Source organism: Gorilla gorilla, chromosome 11, assembly GCF_029281585.2.
Source record: "Gorilla gorilla gorilla isolate KB3781 chromosome 11, NHGRI_mGorGor1-v2.1_pri, whole genome shotgun sequence".
Taxonomy (NCBI): domain Eukaryota; kingdom Metazoa; phylum Chordata; class Mammalia; order Primates; family Hominidae; genus Gorilla; species Gorilla gorilla.
This window is the reverse complement of record NC_073235.2, coordinates 38,281,994-38,302,370: the sequence shown is the minus strand read 5'-3', so window position 1 is coordinate 38,302,370 and position 20,377 is coordinate 38,281,994. Positions and strand designations below refer to the sequence as shown.

Sequence of the window (20,377 nt, the reverse complement as noted above, 5' to 3'; positions counted from 1 at the left end):
ACGAGCTCTCCTATATTACAGTAATTCAGTATTAAATGCTCCCACCCATTGCTCAGTAAGAGTTTTAAGATTCAGCCTTGTTTGAGTTTCCCTCTGTCCTCACTACAGTAACGTACTTAGTAGGTAACTGGTCTTCCTGCCTAACAGTTATGAAATAAAGGACAAAGCAGCCCAATCACAATACTTATATGTCATTACCCATGGAATCCATAAACACATGACTAGGGCTTCTCCATACTGAGGGCAGAGAAGAAAGAATTTCTATTACTTATCACATAGGACTGGCATGAAGATTTGTTATAATGCCTATAAAAGGCCTCATAGAGTGCTTAACAGAGGTGTCCATTTCAGTAAGTTACATTATTATGTAATTATTAGAAAGGGGCATAATCTTACTTTCTAGGAAAATACTTTCCATTAACCTGTTTCAAGTATATAAAATCTTAACAAAGATAGGAGTTAAAATTGTCAGTGTTGTATTACTATGCTAACCATTGCATGCTATCTGCTATAAAAGTTGTTTTGTTTTTGTTTTGAGACAGGATCTCACTCTCACTCTGTCACCCAGGCTGGAGTGCAATAGCACAATCTTGGCTCACTGCAGCCTCAATCTCCCGGGCTCAAGTGATCTTCCCATCTCAGCCTCCCAAGTAGCTGGGACCACAGACATGTGCCTGGCAAATTTTTAAATTGTTTTTGTACAGACAAGGTCTCACTATATTGCCCAGGCTAGTCTTGAATGCACAAGCTCAAGTAATTCTCTCGCCTCAGCCTCCCAAAGTGCTGGGATTACAGGCGTGAGCCACTGCATCAGGCCCTGGCCTCTTGGTTAAGGGATTAGTCCAAAATAATTGTCTGAGAGAGAATTTTCAAAGGAATAACCTGTTTCCGCAATTTGGTCCTTCTCTGAATGATCCAGACAAGGCTGTCAGCCGGTAGATAAAAGAACCAACAGGGTTAAAATGATCAAAACAGAGTAGTTCACCTACAGTAATTATGCAAGATGACCCTGAACGATTAATGCAATGAACTATCTTGTCAAGCAAACATGGTTAGCAAGAAAGAGGTTACTAGAAAAAAAAAAATCTGCCTTGATAGTTATGGGGTAAAGAAACTTAAACTTCAATGAATGAAACAATAAACCAGTAGAGGTGAAGCTGCTTTCCAAAAATATTGGTTTTATAAAGCTGGCTGAGAAAACGCAGGTAGTGAGCTCTGCAGTAGAGATGATGTAATAAAGTTTCAGAGCATCGGAGTTTTTCTCCTCCACTGTGGGAACTGGAGAGGACATATACAGAAAGGCAAAGTACTCAACTTTTTACTTAAAAAAGATATTGGGCATGACTTACATATTTTATAAATGGGGAAAACACACACAGATACCTTTTTTCTGATTTGCTAGATGATGCAGGGTTTGGGGGTTCTGACGATGTTACTCTCACTGAAGTCTGTGTGGGAGGCGGATTACTAAACAAGAAATTGCTAATTAATCTCCAGATGGCAAGGAATGGATAAAGCACTGTTCCCAACAAGGTCCAAATGTCTCCGCTGGAAGAGTGTACAATGGATGCAGTTGGTCTTCCTGCCTAGAAATTAATAAACAAACCTAGATAAAGACTACATTAGCACAATCACATCACGCCCAAGGTTCCAGATGAAACTTTTATCTGGAAAAGGAGGTCCTACCGATTTTAGTTTACTTCAAGAGGGTAAAATGATATCTTTTGCTGTTTTTCACGTATATATAAACTTCTGAAGACTCCCAGAAGTTTTTAAAGATAAATATACAATATTATACAATTGTATATAATTGTATAATAATTGTATAGTATACAATTATTTTATATATTATATATATTTTATATGATTTATATAATATATAATTATAAAATAATTATTTTATATAATTATTTTATATAATTGTATATAATTGTATAATGTATATTATATATACAATTGTAATTTTATGTTATAATATGTAGAGCTCTGTTTAAGAGAAATTGTAATATACAAACTAGGAAGTAGTTCTCAGTGAAATGAGCCAACTATTTTTTAAGAATATTAAACTTTTATAAGAAAAGTCTTTCTTGCTGATTTAAAAAAAAAGGTTCAAACAATGAAATCCTGATTACTGGAGAGCTAACTGTTTTGGGGTGGAGGGCACGTCTAGTATAGAGCAAGGAAAACTATGTTAACCAGGACACAGAAGACCCAGGCTCTCATCCCAGTTACGGCAGCAGTCATTTAAGCTGTCTGAGCTTCTTTTCTTCCCCAGAGATTAAAATATTGTTGTGCAGATCAAATGGGATAATCTGTTTGAATATTCATGTTATTTTTTATTAAAATAATTTTTTTTTTTAAACTTGGCAAACAGTAGAGCACATATAAATAAAAGACACTAAGTGTGTGGATTAGACAGATAACCTGCATTTCTTACTGTCTTCTCCTATTGGTCATTTTTTTGTACACAAAAATATGTGAAGAAAAAAGTTGAAAATTAAACTGTTTCATGTCTCACAAGTAATATCAGCAATACAAATAAAGCACAGGATAATGGAATTATAAATTCATCTAATTACTGGATCACTTGAATTTTAATTACCTACAGTATACCTCTGCACTTCCTTTCCCCTAATTATAAGAAATGAAGAGTATAATAAACAGAAAACGATAAGAAGAGAAAAAAATGCATCTCTATATACATACTGGCAACAGTACCACCGAAGCGCTTGGGGCAAGTTCCAAATCCAGTAACTTCTTTTTATAATCTTCTTTGGTAAATTCCCTCCTGGGAAACATGGTTGCTAACGAAAAATTACCGTAAGTGTTGCCAACAGTCTGTAAAATAAGTTTTAAAAACTTAAAGAGTGCCTTTAAAAGTAAGATATTACTCAGATGAATCCAAAATGATTGCTTTAATTAAAATTGCCTTAATTTTAAAAGTTCATTACATGTAAACTCAAAAAAAGGTATAAAATTGTGCTTCCAGTCCCTAAGCAGCTGAAAAGCTATCAAATCCAAATAGTTTTTAAAAGCTTCTATAACTCAAAGATGACCACAAAATAGCAAAATATAGTTCCTAAAAATACACAAAGAAATTGAGTAAAAATGGACAATTGTGTATCTCCTTTAAGTACTGTTGCAGTTCATTATTAGGTTTTCACTATCCTTTGGCAAACTTAATGTCTCATGAACACACATTTGGATTACAGGTAATCCCTATTAAGAATTTGGACTAGACCAGTATTTCCCTCATATATACCTTCAGGAAGTGTAGCCTCCTCCTTGTCTCAAGGCATAAATGGTCCATAATCAACCTACATGATACACACAATACCAGATCCAGGAACGTACAATGGACAGCACCATAAGTCACCCTCACAATTTTAAGTCCTCTATATACAAAAATCACTTGTAAAATCTTAGACATCTGTGTATCTTTCCCTAGAAGATTCCAAAGAAGGAGACTAACTTGTTTTTTGTATTTTTTTTTTTACTGTAGATCACACATACCCCTCACTGTTCTAAAGATATACAAAATACAAAACTTGATAACTGTACTGAGGTGGAGTTTTTGTTTTTTGAGGTTTTTTTTTTTTTTTTTGAGACAGAGTCTTGCTCTGTCGCCCAGGCTGGAGTGCAGTGGCGCGATCTTGGCTCACTGCAAGCTCCACCTCCCAGGTTCACACCATTCTCCTGCCTCAGCCTCTCAAGTAGCTGGGACTACAGGCGCCCGCCATGACGCCTGGCTAATTTTTTGTATTTTTAGTAGAGACGGGGTTTCACCGTGTTAGCCAGGATGGTCTCGATCTCCTGACCTCGTGATCCACCCACCTCAGCCTCCCAAAGTGCTGGGATTACAGGCGTGAGCCACTGCGCCCAGCCTGTTGTTTTTTTTGAGATGGAGTCTTGCTCCGTTGCACAGACTGGAGTACAGTGGCGCAATCTCAGCTCACTGCAACCTCTGCCTCCTGGGTTCAAGCGATTCTCCTGCCTCAGCCTCCCGAGAAGCTGGGATTACAGGCGCCCACCACCACACCCGGCTAATTTTTGTATTTTTAGAATAGATGGGGTCACCATGTTGGTCAGCCTGGTCTCAAACTCCTGACCTTGTGATCCACCCACCTCGGCCTCCCAAAATGCTGGGATTACAGGCGTGAGCCACCATGCCTGGCCTGAGGTGGAGTTTTAATAGGACACATGCAATCAAAGATGTAGTCCCTTCTCCATTTACCTGTGGCAAAAGCAGTGAAACTCAGGACAGGGGACACATTGTGGGAGGCTCCAAGACAAAAGAAGAATGAAAGCACCTATTTGGGACTGTTTCTGCTATAAAGCTTAGGGGGAAACAGTTTTTAAAATAAACGTTTACATTGTCCAGCCTAGTTCACGAGTGCAAGAAGACGACCAAACGTGGAGAAAAGGTCTGGCGGAAAGATCTGAACCCAACTCCCTAATTTTAACCTTGAAGTTATATATATGAAAAAAATACTGATACATATAATGAGCCTAGAACCCAAAGGACATCTGATGCTCAGAATCCATTTTGAATAAGGAATCAATCAGGGAATAAAAATAAATTGAAAACTACTCATATCTTAAGATATATATTCCATTCAGATTCTGAGTAAGGCCACCTTTTGGAAGTAAATTCCTGAAGAAGATACTATTGTCAAATCAAGTTTACTGCCTCTTTTTCCTTAGCCAAAAGGTAAATCATAGGAAAATGACCAGCCCCTAAGCAATCTGTAGGAAATGGAGAGAGGACTGAGAAAAACTGCTTCCATTTCAGGGGAGTGGGACAATTTCCTCACATCAGACCTTCGGGAAATCACTTGCTTGTCACTCCTTCAATAAGTCTACTAATCAGTGAAAAAAGTTCCCAGTGGCTGGGCTGGGTGGCTCACGCCTGTAATCCCAACTCACTGCGAGGCTGAGGTGGGAGGAATGCTTGAGCCCAGGAGTTCAAGACCAGCCTGGCTACATGGTGAAACCCTGTCTCTACAAAAAGTACAAAAATTAGCCAGGCATGGCAGTACATGCCTGTTAAGTTCCAGCTACTTAGGAGGCTGAGGTGGGAGGGTCGCTTGAGCCCAGGAGGTCGAGGCTGCAGGGAGCTGTGATCGCACCACTGCACTCCAGCCTAGGCGACACAGTGAGATCCTGTCTCAAAAAATTTTAAAAAAGAAAAGTTCCCAGGACCTATTATACAATATCAGCAAATTCCTACTTCTGCACACAAAGCAGATATGTTACTCCCATATGCACTAACACCCGACAGAATTTCCACAGTATCTTAGAGGCGTCTTGTGCCTCCCTCCTGGAGAGGTCACAATTCACTCACATTCAACTTCTGCTTTGAAATTTTCCCTTCCTATAATTTAGTAACCTACACATCTATTTTTACTACAACTCAAGACACAAATTTACCTGTGCAGCAAACTGCCTTGCCTCTTCTAGAGGAGCATCAGAAGGGAACTGATTTGTAAAGGAAGAACCATCAGGAAGACGGAATTGAATTCTTGCAACAGTGCTATGAAAAAAGAAAATTAAAGTCACAATCTTCACCTCTGTATATTCTCTAACAATATCATTAAGTTAGAGAAAATGGAAGTGGAAATGTGCAATGACAATAGTTTTTTCTACCATATCAGATCTTTTTGTTTGTTAATAACTGCTTTACTGAGATTCATATAAAAAAATTTAACTCTTTTAGGCTGGGTGCGGTGGCTCACGCCTGTAATCCCAGCACTTTGGGAGGCCGAGGTGGGCGGATCACCTGAGGTCAGGAGTTCAAGACCAGCCGGGCCAACGTGGTGAAACCCTGTCTCTACTAAAAAATACAAAAATTAGCTGGGCATGGTGGTGTATGCCTGTAATCCCAGCTACTCAGGAAGCTAAGGCAGGGAGAATGGCTTGAACCCGGGAGGTGTAGGTTGCAGTAAGCCGAGATCACGCCACTGCACTCCAGCCTAGGCAATAGAGCGAGACTCCATCTCAAACAAACAAACAAAAATTAAGCCTTTTAAAGTGTACAATTCAGTGATTTTTAAATATATTCAGAATTGTGCAACTATCAACACTATCTAATTCCAGAACATTTTCATCATGCCAAAAAGGAACTCCAACCCCATCAGCAGTCACTCCCCATCCCTCCCTCCTCCAGACCCTGGCAACCACTAATCTACTATCTCTATGGATTTGTCTATTTTGGGCATGTTGTATAATAGAATCACATAGTATGTGACCTTTGTAACTTGCTTTTTTCATGGAAATTGTATTTTCAAGGTTCACCCATGTTGTTGCAGGTATCAGTTCTTATTCCTATTGCTGAAAAACATTGTTGTATGAGATACAGTTTACACATTCTTCAGTTGCTGGACATTTGGGTTATTACCACATTTTAGCTATTTTGACTAATGCTGCTATAAATACTCATGTACAGGTTTTCGTGTGGACGTTTTCAATTCTCTTGGATATAAACTGCTGTACAAACTGCTGCTGTAGAACTGCTGGGTCCTATGATAACACTATGTTTAACATTTTGCTTTACTGGCAAACTGTTTTCCAGGGTGGCTACATCATTTTACAGTCCCACCAGTAACACAGAAAGGTTCCAAATTCTCCACATCCTCACAAACACTTATTACTTTCTCTTTACATTTAGGCATACTTAGTGGGTGTGAAATGGTATCTCATTGTGGTTTTGACTTGATTTCCCTAATGAGTAATGATGTTGAACATCTTTTCATGTGCTTACTGCCCATTTGTTTATCTTCTTTGGAGAAATGTCTATTCAAATCCTTTCCACATATTTGAACTGGGTGTCTTTATAATTGAGTCACAGGTTCTTTTTATATTCTAGACACAAGTCTCTCATCAAATATATGATTTGCAAATATTTTCTCCAATTCTATGGGTTGTTCTTTGCATTTTTTTTCTTTTTTTTTGAGACAGAGTCCCACTCTGTCGCCCAGGCTGGACTGCAGTGGCGCGATCTCGGTTCACTACAACCTCCACCTCCCTGGTTCAAGCGATTCTCATGCTTCAGCCTCCTGAGTAGCTGGGATTACTGGTGTGCACCACCAGGCCTAGTTAATTTTTGTATTTTTAGTAGGGACGGTTTTTTGCCACGTTGGCGAGGCTGGTTTTGAACTCCTGGCCGTAAGTGATCCGCCTGCCTCAGTCTTCCAAAGTGCTGGGATTATAGGTGTGAGCTACCACGCCCAGCTTCTTTGCACTTTCTTGATGATATCCTTCAAAGCACAAAAGTTTTAAATTTTGGAACTGCGATTTACCTATTTTTAAATTTTGTTCCTGTGCTTTTAGTGCCATGTCTAACAATCCATTGGCTACTCCTAGATCACAAAAATATATTCCTCTTTTTTCCTCTAAGAATATACATTTTATACAGTTTTACTTTTTGGTAGATGATCCATTAAGTTAATTTTGTACATGGTGTGAGGTAAAGGTCCAAATTCATTATTTTGCATGTAGATATTCAGTTGTCCAAGCACCTTTTGTTGAAAAGATTCTTCTTTTCCACTGAATAGTCTTGGTACCCTTTTCAAAAATAAACAGTTCATAACTGTAAGGGTTTATTTCTAGAGACTCCATTCTATTACAATGATCTGTATGTTCATATTATACCATTACATCACTGTATAGCTTTGTAGTAAGTTTGAAAATCAGGAAGTATGAGTCATCTATCTTCATTTTCCAGATTGTTTTAACTATTGTGTTTCTTGCATTTCCATATGAATTTTAGGTTTATAATTTATGGAAAAAAGCCAGCTGGAATTTTGATAGGAGTGTTGAATCTATAGATCAGTTAGATCAGTTTGGGGAGGATTATCATCTTAACAATGTTAAGTATTCTTATCCATGAACATAGGATACTTTCCATGTATTTAGGTCTTAAATCTTTCAACAATGTTTTGTCATTTTTAGCACACAAATCTTACATTTTTGTTAAATTTATTACTTATTTTTGGAAAAGTATTTTTAAAAATTTTTCTGATTACAAAATACTACTTAACTGTCCAATATGGAAATATGAAAAGGCACAGAGAAGACAGTAAGTATTAACCATAATCCAATTAGCAAGGTGTACTAGAAATTTAAACTTTTTTTGTCTTTTCAACATATTTTTGTTTTGGGAACTGCCTTCTTACCCTGCTATGTGTCATTCATTCTGGTATAATTATCAATAACATTTCCCCCACCTCCTTCACCACAAGATTGGGCATGTCACCTCCTCCAACCAGAGGGCCCACACATGTGGACACTGACTACTCTGAAGGTGGCCACATGATCCAAACAGGGGCAGTCAGAATTCTCAGTGACTGATACAGGCATGAGAGAGAAAAGGTTAATCTCTTCTGTCTGGGATCGTGAATTCAAGGTCCTGAAAGTGCCAGGAGGTGCTGGGCTCTCCTGACACCATTTGGAGAATTTCTCTAAGAATGAAACTAAAACAGAAGAAACCAAGAATTAAAAAGAGAGAGAGAAATTGTAATGGTATCCTTTAGATTGCTGAACACAGCTATGCCTAACCAAATTCACCCTTGGATTTCTGAACTGCAGAGCCAATGTATTTCCTCTTTTGCTTAATCCTATCGGATAGGGGATTCTGAAAACTAAAGAATCCTAATACGTATGAGATAAACATTATATTCATTTGGTTACAAATCATTTCTGTCTTTGGAAAATAGGTATTTATTGGGCCCTCTTTTAAAGTTATTTATGTAGTACTTTTTAAGTGTACACTCACACGAAATGAGAGATACCATTGGGAGCTGTCAAATTAATCAATATGTCCCTCTGGAATGGACTGCTTATAACCACAGTATACATCAGTGTTAAAAACCAGCCTATAATCATTCCCCTCAGCCCCTATGTGCACAGAGATGTTTCAGCATGAAATATAGTACCTTCTTTCTCTTGCATAAGATTCCCTCTTGACTTCCATTTCTGCCTGTTTGGCTAGCAAGGCAGCAGCTTTGGCAGCCTCTACTTCTTCCTTTGTCTTTGCAAAACGAGCAGCTCTCTCTGCACGGTCCTTTAAAACATCATTAAATACCAATTACCTTTACCGCCAGAATGGTCAATTCACACAATTCCAAACAAATATGCATGGAATTTTTTTTTTTTATTAAGAGACAGGGTCTTGCTCTGTCATCAATGCTGGAGTGCAGTGGCACAATCATAGCTCACTGCAGCCTCTGAACACCTGGGCTCAAGCAATCCTCCCACCTCAGCTTCCAGAGTAGCAGGGACTACAGGTGCATGCCACCATGCCCAGCTAATTTTTTTTCTTTTCTTGTAGAGGTGGGGTCTCACTTTGTTGCCCAGGCTGATCTTGTACTCGTGGCTTCAAGCAATCCTCCCACCTCAGCCTCACAAAATTCTGGGATTACAGTTGTGAGCCACTGTGCCTTGCTGCCTGAAATTGTCTAACACCATATGTGAACTTTAACATTCTGGAACTGTTATTTTTTAGTTTTATCAACTGTCGGAGACCAGAATTATTATTAAGGAAACAAGGAAATGAATTTGCTCACAACTGTATCTCCAAAGCCTGGAACAAGGTCTGGTACATAATAAATGCTCAACAAGCCTGGGCGTGGTGGCTCACGCCTGTAGTCCCAGCACTTTGGGAGGCCGAGGTGGGTGGATCACCTGAGGTCAGGAGTTCAAGACCAGCCTGACCAATGTGATGAAATCCCGTCTCTACTAAAAATACAAAAACTAGCTGGGCATGTTGGCATGCACCTGTAACCTCAGCTACTTGGGAGCCTGGGACAGGAGAACTGCTTGAACTCAGGAGGTGGAAGTTGCAGTGAGCCAAGATTGCGCCATTGCACTCTAGCCTGAGCAACAAGACTAAAACTCCATCTCAAAAATAAATAAATAATAAATGCTCAACAAATACTTGTTGACTGACCAAATGAACAAAAATATTAAGGTAGGGATGGCTTTTTTTCTTTCTTTCTTTTTTTTTGAGATGGAGTTTCACTTTTTGTCGCCCAGGCTAGAGTGCAATGGCACGATGTCAGCCTACTGCAACTTCCACCTCCTGGGTTCAAGTGATTCTCCTGCCTCAGCCTCCCAAGTAGCAGGATTACAGGCGCCCACCACCACACCCAATTAATTTTTGTATTTTTAGTAGAGATGGGGTTTCACCATGTCGGCCAGGCAAGTCTTGAACTCCCGACCTGAGGTGATCCGCCCTCCTCAGCCTCCCAAAGTGCTGGGATTACAGGCGTGAGCCACACCTGGTGGGATGGTTTTAATATGTATTGCAGCTGATGAATTCTAAAAGCAATTGTTGCAAACTAAGCTTTATGATGTGCCTAAATCCTTTCAATGTTGCAAAAAAGTGTGCCTGTGACTACAGAAGAACTACTAGGTACTTAGTACTAGTAGTTACTAGTAGTAGGTACTTAGTACTAGTAGTAGGTACTAGTACTTAGCTTATTTTCTAGGGAATCTTTAAAAGCTGCTTTTTGAATGCTGACAAAAGTCATAAATTAACAAAATATGAATAAAAATCACTTCGAAAAAATCAACTCAATTTTAATCTTAACTATTTTAATTCATTTACAATTTCTAATAAAAGGAAGCTCAGGATTGGTAGTCTATGAGTCACTAAAATCTACTATTTTTGTGTGCACAGTCTGGTAGTAATCTAAAGCTACTGTGCACAGAAAAACAATTTCACGAATGTCTGGAAACTTAAGACTTACCAATGCAATCTGCTGTTTTATACGTTCTCGAGCTGCCCTATCTTCTGCTTTTTCTCTGTTTCTTTCCTCCAGCATTCTTTTTGTTAATTCTTCTTCTTGTTTTCTTTTATAATCCAACATTTCTTTTCCAGTTTTTCTCCTCTCAATTTCCTTCTTGATTTCTCTCTGAATTAAAGAAAAAGTTTTATGATCCAAAAACTTGATAATCTGCCCCAGATATTATTTTGAATGCAAGGAAAACTGCAGTTAAAAGAATAAAACTTCATAAAATGTAAGTCTAGACGAGTTTATTAATGACACGGTTAATGGTCAAATGTCTATCAATCTATAAATCATTGCCAGTGGTCTGTTAAGATAATAATGTAGTCAGTGTAATTTGAAGGCAAGCATAATTACAGGTCTTTAGTCATGAGGGTAAATATATTACCCTTCAGGGACAACATGGCAGTCATGTATTTGGCTTGAATGAAATGGTAACCTTCCTATATTAGAACTCCAAAGAAATGCTACACAGTTAGGTATACGTGGTGAGAAAAATGAACCATGTGCTAGAATGCTTAACAGGAGAGGAAAAATTCAGCAAAATGTCTACACATTTTTTTCACAAAAATGAACTAAAACTTTGTTCAACCTCAAGCCAAACAATTTTAGCTTAAGTCCCTTTATTCTTAGTGTAAAAAAAAATCATTGCAGAGGGAAAAAGCATGGTCTAATTTATTCATAGCAATTTATAAAAAGAACACAAAAAATGTATATACTATGACTCTACTAGAGAAAACAGGAATTATCTTCATAGTGCTGCAACACTGAACTAAAACTATGAAGTCACCCTAGGCCTGCCACACTGAATAGAATAATCAATCACAACCTCAGTTAATGAGAGGACAAAACAAGGCTAACTGCATGAACTTTACCTGTTCTTCCTCTTTTCTTTTCTCTTCTCTCCTTTCTTCAAGTTTTTTTGTTAGTCTGTATTAAAAAAAAAAAAAACACCACTAATTGAGACACATCATATTAATATAAAACACATTTAGGAGATGGATTTAGCTAAAACAATTGGAGAAATAAAGAAACAAACAAACAAAAAGCAAGCAACTATTTATCTGCCTGGCTTCAGGCCCCTACAGAAATCCTGGAGTCAACGAGAGCCCATCAGAAGCCTAGCTTCACTCTAAATGCCTCACTTCCCACTTATGATTAGTTTCCCTTTTTTTCTGATTTACCTGATATTGACTTCAAAATCTACAAATACATTTTCAAACAAATACATAAATCAGTGACTTATAAATGCTCTACTCCTTATATAAAACTAAACAGCACTATGGTAAAAAAAAAAAAAAAAAAAAAAAAAAAACCTGTAAAAATAAAAACTTGAGGCCAGCAAATTATTAATACCAAATTACTAACACCAACTTGATTCTCAACTGTAAGAAGTTCATCAGTTAAAAATGAATTGAGGCTGGGCACAGTGGCTCATGCCTGTAATCCCAGCACTTTGGGAGGGCTGAGGTTGGTGGATCTCTTGAGCTAAAGACCAGCTTGAGCAACATGGCAAAACTCTGTCTCTACAGAAAATACAAAAATTAGCCAGGCATGGTGGCGTGTGCCTGTAGTTCCAGCTGCTTTAGGGGCTAAGGTAACAGAACTGCTTGAGCCGGGAGGTCGAGACTGCAGCGAGTCACGTTCCCGCTACTGCATTCCAGCCTGGGTGACAAAGGGAGACCCTGTCTGAAATAAACAAACAAATGGAGGCTGGGTGTGGTGGCTCACATGTGTAATCTCAGCACTGCAGGAGGCTGAGGCAGGAGGATAGCCTAAGCCCTGGAGTTCGAAACCAGTCTGGGCAACAACTTGAGACCCCATCTTTACAAAAAATAAAAAATCAGGCTGGGCACGGTGGCTCAAACCTGTAATCCCAGCACTTTGGGAGGCCGAGGCAGGCGGATCAATTGAGGTCAGGAGTTTGAGACTAGCCTGGCCAACATGGCGAAACCCTGTCTCTACTAAAAATAGAAAAACATCTGGGCGTGGTGGTGAGCGCCTGTAAACCCAGCTACTCAGGAGGCTGAGACAGGAGAATCGCTTGAACCTGGGAGGCGGAGGTTGCAGTGAGCCGAGATCATGTCACCGTACTCCAGCCTGGGCGAGAGTGAGACTCCGCCTCAGGAAAAAAATAATAATAATAATATAAAATCAGCTGAGCATGGTAGTGTAATGCAACGTAATGAAACCCCATCTCAAAAACTAATAAAATAGGCCAGGCACGGTGGCTCATGCCTGTAATCCCACCACTTTGGGAGGCCGAGGTGGGCAGATCACGAGGTCAGGAGTTTGAGACCAGCCTGACCAACATGGTGAAACCCTGTCTCCACTAAAAATACAAAAATTAGCCAGGCGTGGTAGCATGCGCCTGTAATCCCAGCTACTCAGGAGGCTGAGCCAGGAGAATTGCTTGAACCTGGGGGGCGGAGGTTGCAGTGAGCCGAGATGGTGCCACTGCACTCCAGCCTGGGAAACAAAGTGAGACTCCATCTCAAAAAAATAAAAAAATTTAAAAAATAAAATAATGATTCTGAAATTAGACAGTGGTAGTAGATGCACAACCTTGTCAATATACTAAAACTCACTGAATTGTGCACTTTCAATTTCATGGTAGTGAATTATATTTCATTTTTTTTTAATGAAAATGGTATTTTCTCTAAAAGTGTTTGGTGTATACCAAACTGAACAACATGCGCCAGCAATCAAGGGAGTGAGTACTGTCAAAAAGCCAGAAGACCCAATATGAAGGGGATTCCAACAAGTCAAATTTGGGGCAATTTGTGCACCAAAAAGAATAGAGAAATGGATAGTAACACATGAGAGAAAAAAAAGCATCTGTGACATGTCTTAACTGCTAAGGGGAACTGTAAATTGGCCTAACCACTTTGGAAAGCTGTTTGATCACTATGTATAACCCAGAAATTCCCGCTTCTTCATATATATGCCCAAAAGAAATGTGTACACATGTTCACCAAGACATATACAAGAATATTCCTCATAGCAGTTCTATTCAAATAGCCCCAAACTGAAAACAATCCTAATATCCACCAACAGTAGAATGGATTAATAAATCAAGGTAGAGTCAAATAGAATACGATAAAGCAATGAGAGTGCACCAATTACTGTGACATGCAACACAGATAACCCTCAAAATACAAAGCTGAACAAAGGAGATCAAACACAAAAATACACGTTGCATGATTCCATCACAAAGTTCACAAACAGACAACTAACCTACAGTGTTAGATTCAGGATAGTGATCATCTTATGGAGGGAATCCATAATTGGGAAGGGGCATTAGGAAAGCTTATTAGGCACTGTTAATTTTCTTTCTTTCATTTTTTTTTTTTGAGACAAGGTCTCACTTTGTCGCCCAGGCTGGAGTGCAGTGGCATGATCTCGGCTCACTGCAACCTCTGCCTCCCGGGTTCAAGTGATTCTTCTACCTCAGGCTCCTCAGTGGCTGGGACTACAGATGCACACCCCACGCCCAGCTAATTTTTGTATTTTTGGTAGAGACAAGGTTGCACTGTGTTGGCAAGGCTGGTCTTGAACTCCTGACCTCACGTGACCCGCCCACCTTGGCCTCCCAAAGTGCTGGGATTACAGGCGTGAGCCACCATGCCAGACTAGCACTGGTAATTTTCTATTCCTTCATCTGGGTGCTGGTGTCCAATAAGTAGTTTACTGGAAAAAGGGGGCAGGGGTGGGCAGATGGAAAGTAGAGGGGGTAGATCAAAGCATTTCTCTATAGAAGAATGCTAGCTGATAAATGTAGAAAAAACAGAATGAGAAAAATACCACAATTTTTAAACATCAATGAAATAGGTAATTACAGCAAAAATCAATGAATGCTGAAACCACCGGGTGAAGTTTTTAAGCAGTAGGATATTTACCATTTGAATCACCCCATAGACAACTTATATATTAGAAAATGAAAAGGGTACCCAACAGACAAGATCCTAACCAAATAATTAAACTTTACATCTCCAATAATGCATACATCTGATATTACTTGTCTCCTGATATGAGTAATGGAAAGGACAAAACATTATCTTGGTAATGTTCTTATCAGAGTTTAACCTGAATCTAATGATAGAACAGGGACCAGATCAAAGGACATTGTAGAAACAACTAACCTAGACTCTTCAAAATGTCTAAATCATGAAAAATGCAAACAAGAAGTGTCTTGGATTCAGAGCCTAAACTAAATGCAATGAACAATCCTTGACTGGATCTTGAATCAAGGGAAGAAAAGTTAAAAGGGCCATTATTGGAGCAACTGGGAAATCTGAATACGGACAAATTAGATAATCTTACTGTATCAATTTAGAATTTCTTGAGTATGATAATGGTATTGTGTTTATATCTGAAAATATACACCATCTGAAAATGGTGTATAAATGTATTTATAGACCATCTGTAGAATTTTCTTCTGAGAAATACAAACGCAAGTTTGTTTTAATCTGGGTGAAAAGCTACACTGCATCTAATTTAATAACAAATTGACTGTTCCATAACTTCTACATTTGGGCGTTGACTTTTTTTTTTTTTTTTGAGATGGATTTTCTCTCTTATTGCCCAGGCTGGAGTGCAATGGCATAATCTCAGCTCACTGCAATCTCTACCTCCTGGGTTCAAGCAATTTTCCTGCCTCGGCCTCCCAAATAGCTGAGATTACAGGTACCCACCACTACGTCCGGGTAATTTTTGTATTTTTAGTAGAGACAGGGTTTCACCATGTTGCTCAGGCTGGTCTCGAACTCCTGACCTCAGTTGATCCACCTACCTCGGCCTCCCAAAGTGCTGGGATTACAGGCGTGAGCCACTGTGCCAGGCTGGCTTCTACTTCTTAATGGTCACTATGCCTGCTTGGGTGCCAGAAGGGGGCAGGACATGGGTCTGTGAGCACAGATCCCCAGATCCTGGCCTAGGATGGAGTCCCTGCTCAAAGCCCACAGACCCTCAGCCAATGTCTTCCTAGGAGATGCATGCTGAGGTATCTAGGCATGAAGTGAAATTATGTCTGCAACTTTCAAATGAATCAGAAGAAAAAAAAAAAAGAAAAAAAAATTAAAAGGTGGCCATTACACTATTTTTTCAACGTTGAGGTTTGAAACTTATTCAAATAAAAAGACTGGAATTCATGGTAGTATATATTATCTTTGCCAGATAATTCTGCCCATTTTAAACATAATGACATGGCTGGGTGCGGTGGCTCATGCCGGTAATTCCAGCACTTTGGGAGGCCAAGGCGGGTGGGTCACCTGAGGTCAGGAGTTAGAGACCAGCTTGGCCAACATGGTGAAACCCCCGCCTCTACTAAAAATATAAAAATTAGCCGGGTGTGATGGTGGGCACCTGTAATCCCAGCTACTCGGGAGGCTGAGGCAGGAGAATCGCTTGAATCTGGGAGGTGGAGGTTGCAGTGAGCCGAGATTGTGCCATTGCACTCCAGCTTGGGCGACAAGAGCAAAACTCCATCTCGGGGGAAGAAAAAAAAAAACATAATGAAATAAACAAAATAATGCATTTTAACTAAAGATTCGCTAAAAGATTCCTATTTCACATCTGTTAGCTTTAGTGAAACATTGTATATCCTGGCCAGACGTAGTGGCTCAAGCCTGTAATCTCAGCACTTGAAGAAGCCAAGGCGGGTGGATTATTTGAGGCCAGGAGTTCGAGACCAGCCTGGCCAACATGGCAAACCCCTGTCTCTACTAAAAATACAAAAATTAGCCAGTCATGGTGGCGCATACCTGTAATCCCAGATACTCAGGAAGCTGAGGTATGAGGACCACTTGAACTGGGAGGAGGAGGTTGCAGTGAGCCGAGATCACGCCACTGCACTCCAGCCTGGCAACAGAGCCAGACCTCATCTCAAAAACAAACAAACAAAAAACCATCATAGGCGAGGTGCTGTGGCTCACACCTGTAATCCCAGCACTTTGGGAGGCCAAGGTGAGCAGATGACCTGAAGTCAGGATTTCAAGACCAGCCCAGCCAACATGGCGAAACCCTGTTGCTACTAAAAATATTTAAAAAATTAGCCGGGTGTGGTGGTGCACGCCTGTAATCCCAGCTACTTGGGAGGCTGAGGCAGGAGAATCGCTGGAACCCGGGAGTCAGAGGCTACAGTGAGCCAAGATCATGCCACTGCACTCCAGCCTGGGCAACAGAGCAAGACTCTGCCTCATAAATAAATAAATAACCATTGTATATCCATTAATATTAAAAATAAAAACAGATCTCACAATTTCAAATCACCAATCCGTTTTTTTTTTAATTATGTTTACTTGACAAAATGCAGCTCAAGATTGAAGGACTATGTTCTTATGTACAAGATAGGATGAATTTCTCACTAATGTCAATTTGATTTAGTCACCCTTTCCCTTAACAAAATTAGTTTTCTTTGAAGCTAGATGAGAAAAAAGCCTAAGACTTAAAGTCAACTACAGTAATTACTTTTCCAAAAACATGGTCTTTGGAAATAGATCTCAGTTTCAACTGTAGCCTGAGAGGAAAGTAAGAATCTTACATTTGCTAATCCATCCTGCTTTATTTTTTATTTTATTTTATTTATTTTGAGACGCAGTAGCACTGTGTCGCCCAGGCTGGAGTGTAGTGGCATGACCTTGGTTCACTGCAACCTCTGCATCCCGGGTTCAAGCAATTTTCCTGCCTCAACCTCCTGAGTAGCTGGGACAACAGATGCGTACCATGCCCAGCTAATTTTTGTTATTTTTCTAGTAGAGACGGGGTTTCGCCACGTTGGCCAGGATGGTCTTGAACTCCCGGCCTCAAATGATCCACCCATCTCAGCCTCTCAAAGTGCTGGCACTACAGGTGTGATACACCATGACTGGTCTTATTTATTTACTTTTTGAGACAGAGTCTTGCTCTTTCACTCAGGCTGGAGTACAATGGTGTGATCATGGCTCACTGCAGCCTTGACCTCCTGGGCTCAGGTGATCCTCCCACCTCAGCCTCCTGAGTAGCTGGGACTACAGGTGTGCACCACCTCACCCAACTAATTTTTGTATTTTTTTGTAGAGATGGGGTTTTGCCATGTTGCCCAGGCTGGTCTCTATTTCCCGGGCTCAAGCAAACCACCTGTCTCAGCCTCCCAAAGTGCTGGGATTACAGGCGTGAGCCACCACTCACAGCCCCTGCCAAATTTTAACTCTGAATTTTTAATTTGTATGAAATAGATTTTAAAATATCATCAAGGTCAGAGAAAAATGCATGAATTTTGCTTTATAGAACTTCATATAATTCTAAAATATCAGATTACACCACAGGGACCGATGGGTCCAACTTAACCAGGCTGAGGAAAAGCACTTCAGTTCAGAGAGACAGGGAAACTAGTAGTTTCACAGTTCAATACCCTGCAAAAGATGGCAGGAGATGAGTTAGTTGAGGGCACAAGAGCTTCACAGTCTATGGCAGGGGATGGTGAGAATGATGGCAACTCTTAGGGTATAAATAATGAGCTAAGTGGACATTTGGAATGGGAATATTACATACGCTGGTGTTATTAGTTATTGTCATTGTCAATGAATCAGATTCCGCAAAAGGAACAAGATTCCTAATTTGGCATGAACACAGATGAATAAAATGCAGGATCTCAGCTTGTGAATTAATTAGTACTATGACACAGGCAGACACTAGCTGACATTCCCTTACATAAGAATGGAAGCTATTAAAAACTTTTTCCAGTGTAACTAAATAGCGCCTGACCCCACCTCAAAATAAAGGGCTACCTGATGTAATTCAGGTTTTCGCCCCAAGTCTCCAAACCCTTTTCCAGATTTTTTATTTTCACTTCAGCCCAGAGTGGTGCAAATAAAGGTACAGAGTAGCGGGCCTGGTGTTAGCAAATCAGAAAGAAGCAAAACAGGATGAACCCTTGGGAACTTAAGTTTCCTGCTGCTATTCTTCTAGGCTTATACCACTTTCCTCACCACTGTGAGGTCCAGCCTGCTTTTCACCTCAAGGTCTGGGCACTGCCCCTACCCCTACAAAGAACAATCAGAATCTTGGTTTTGCTGAAAAGAAGCTGATCTTTACTGAGTCACAAGCAAACTCAAAGACAATATCAGCAATCACTTTGAACCCTGTTTCCCCGAAGCATCTATGTGAACAAGAAAATATCAAGTCTCTCTAAGGAAGGTTTTTTAAAAAAAATTTTTAAATGCTAAGGAATTTTTTTAAACTTCCATATAACTAACACTAAAGGGGTTTAAATCAGGGTTTAAAATATTCCTGCTTAACCACTAACTATTAACTCATGTAGGAATCACAGCATAAAAGACTATGATTTGACAATTACTGTATCATTAAAAATACTAGAAACTACAAAGAGCCAGAAATTTGTATCCGATTATTAGACCAACTAATGAAAAATGCCACTTAGTAGACACCCACTTATGCAGAACTTAAGCTCAGTACATAGTCATGAAATAAGCTGAAGTTCTTGCCTATCTGGAGCTTATTATCCTTATGGCATAGAGATAAAAGCAGAAGTGACAGATGGAAACACCCACGTACCAAAATACCATTAAAAAGGGGATTCTTAGAATGATCAGACCAAAAGCTGACTGGTGACTTCAGACATACATGAAAGCTGTACACTTAAGAGTGTAATGTTTATGGATACAAATTAGTTAGGTGATCAAAAATTTCAACTCAGAATTCTAAAACTTCATTTGTATAACTTTAGCTTTAATTTAAATTAATGAAATAACTGAAAACCACTGTCTTTTTAAACAAAATGCTATTTGCAAAAAGAAGAGCAAACCTTTCCACTCGGATGTTGAGGTCCTCTGCAGGTCTCTGATCTGAGCATCCACTAGGCTCCTGAGAGGAAGTGGCATGGCCTGCACTTTCTCCTCCTTAATTATTAAATAAAAAGAAATAAGAATACTGCATTTAATGCAACTTTTTAAAGGAATAAATCTTTCAGATTATAGCATCTGTTAATAATTTTATATCTTAAGCATTATATATTTTCCCTAAAAATGGAGAAGGAGCTAAATATGCTATTACTAATCCTAAAGTTTACACGTGGATAAAATTGTTCACAAATAGAAATAAAGCAGTTACTGAGTTAAGATCACCAAGGTAAAGGTCAGACGTAAAACACGAATAACAACCTGGCAGGAGGCACGCCTGGCTATGGGTAGGCTTCACTCTAGAGCAGTGCCCTCCAATATCTATACTGTCTAATACAGCAGCCACTAGACACGCGGCTGTTGAACATCTAAAATGAGGTTACTGCAAGTGAGGGACAAATTTTAGTTGTAATTAATTTTAATTAAAATGTGGCTGTGGCTATTGAGCAGTGAGCAATACAGGCCAGGTTTGATCCTGGGTATGGCTCTGGACTTACACTGGTCCAAGGAATCTGCTTCTGCTGACCAGAGTGGTTCCTTAGAGAGCCTCTTTATGCTAGTTTTCTTTGAAAGATTTCCTGAAAGATAGACTTTTGTCCTGGCCTGTTCTACAAGACCTCTGTCATTCCCTTCCTTACAACTTGCCACCAACCTGATTCTTCTTTACAGTCTTCGGCGAACAAGGACTCTGGA

General features: G+C 39.6%; 1 protein-coding gene across 1 annotated transcript in view; it reads right to left on the bottom strand.

Annotated features, from left to right (window-relative positions):
- Positions 1–20,377, bottom strand: part of UBXN4 (UBX domain protein 4) — a 43,246-nt gene that overhangs the window by 3,300 nt on the left and 19,569 nt on the right. Inside the window, exons 6-12 of the mRNA XM_019022145.4 lie at positions 19,591–19,684; positions 11,663–11,717; positions 10,749–10,913; positions 8,934–9,061; positions 5,431–5,533; positions 2,707–2,838; positions 1,384–1,586 (exon numbers count right to left, since the gene is read on the bottom strand). Of these exons, the coding sequence (XP_018877690.1) occupies positions 1,384–1,586; positions 2,707–2,838; positions 5,431–5,533; positions 8,934–9,061; positions 10,749–10,913; positions 11,663–11,717; positions 19,591–19,684 (880 nt within the window). The remainder of the gene's footprint in view (positions 1–1,383; positions 1,587–2,706; positions 2,839–5,430; positions 5,534–8,933; positions 9,062–10,748; positions 10,914–11,662; positions 11,718–19,590; positions 19,685–20,377) is intronic.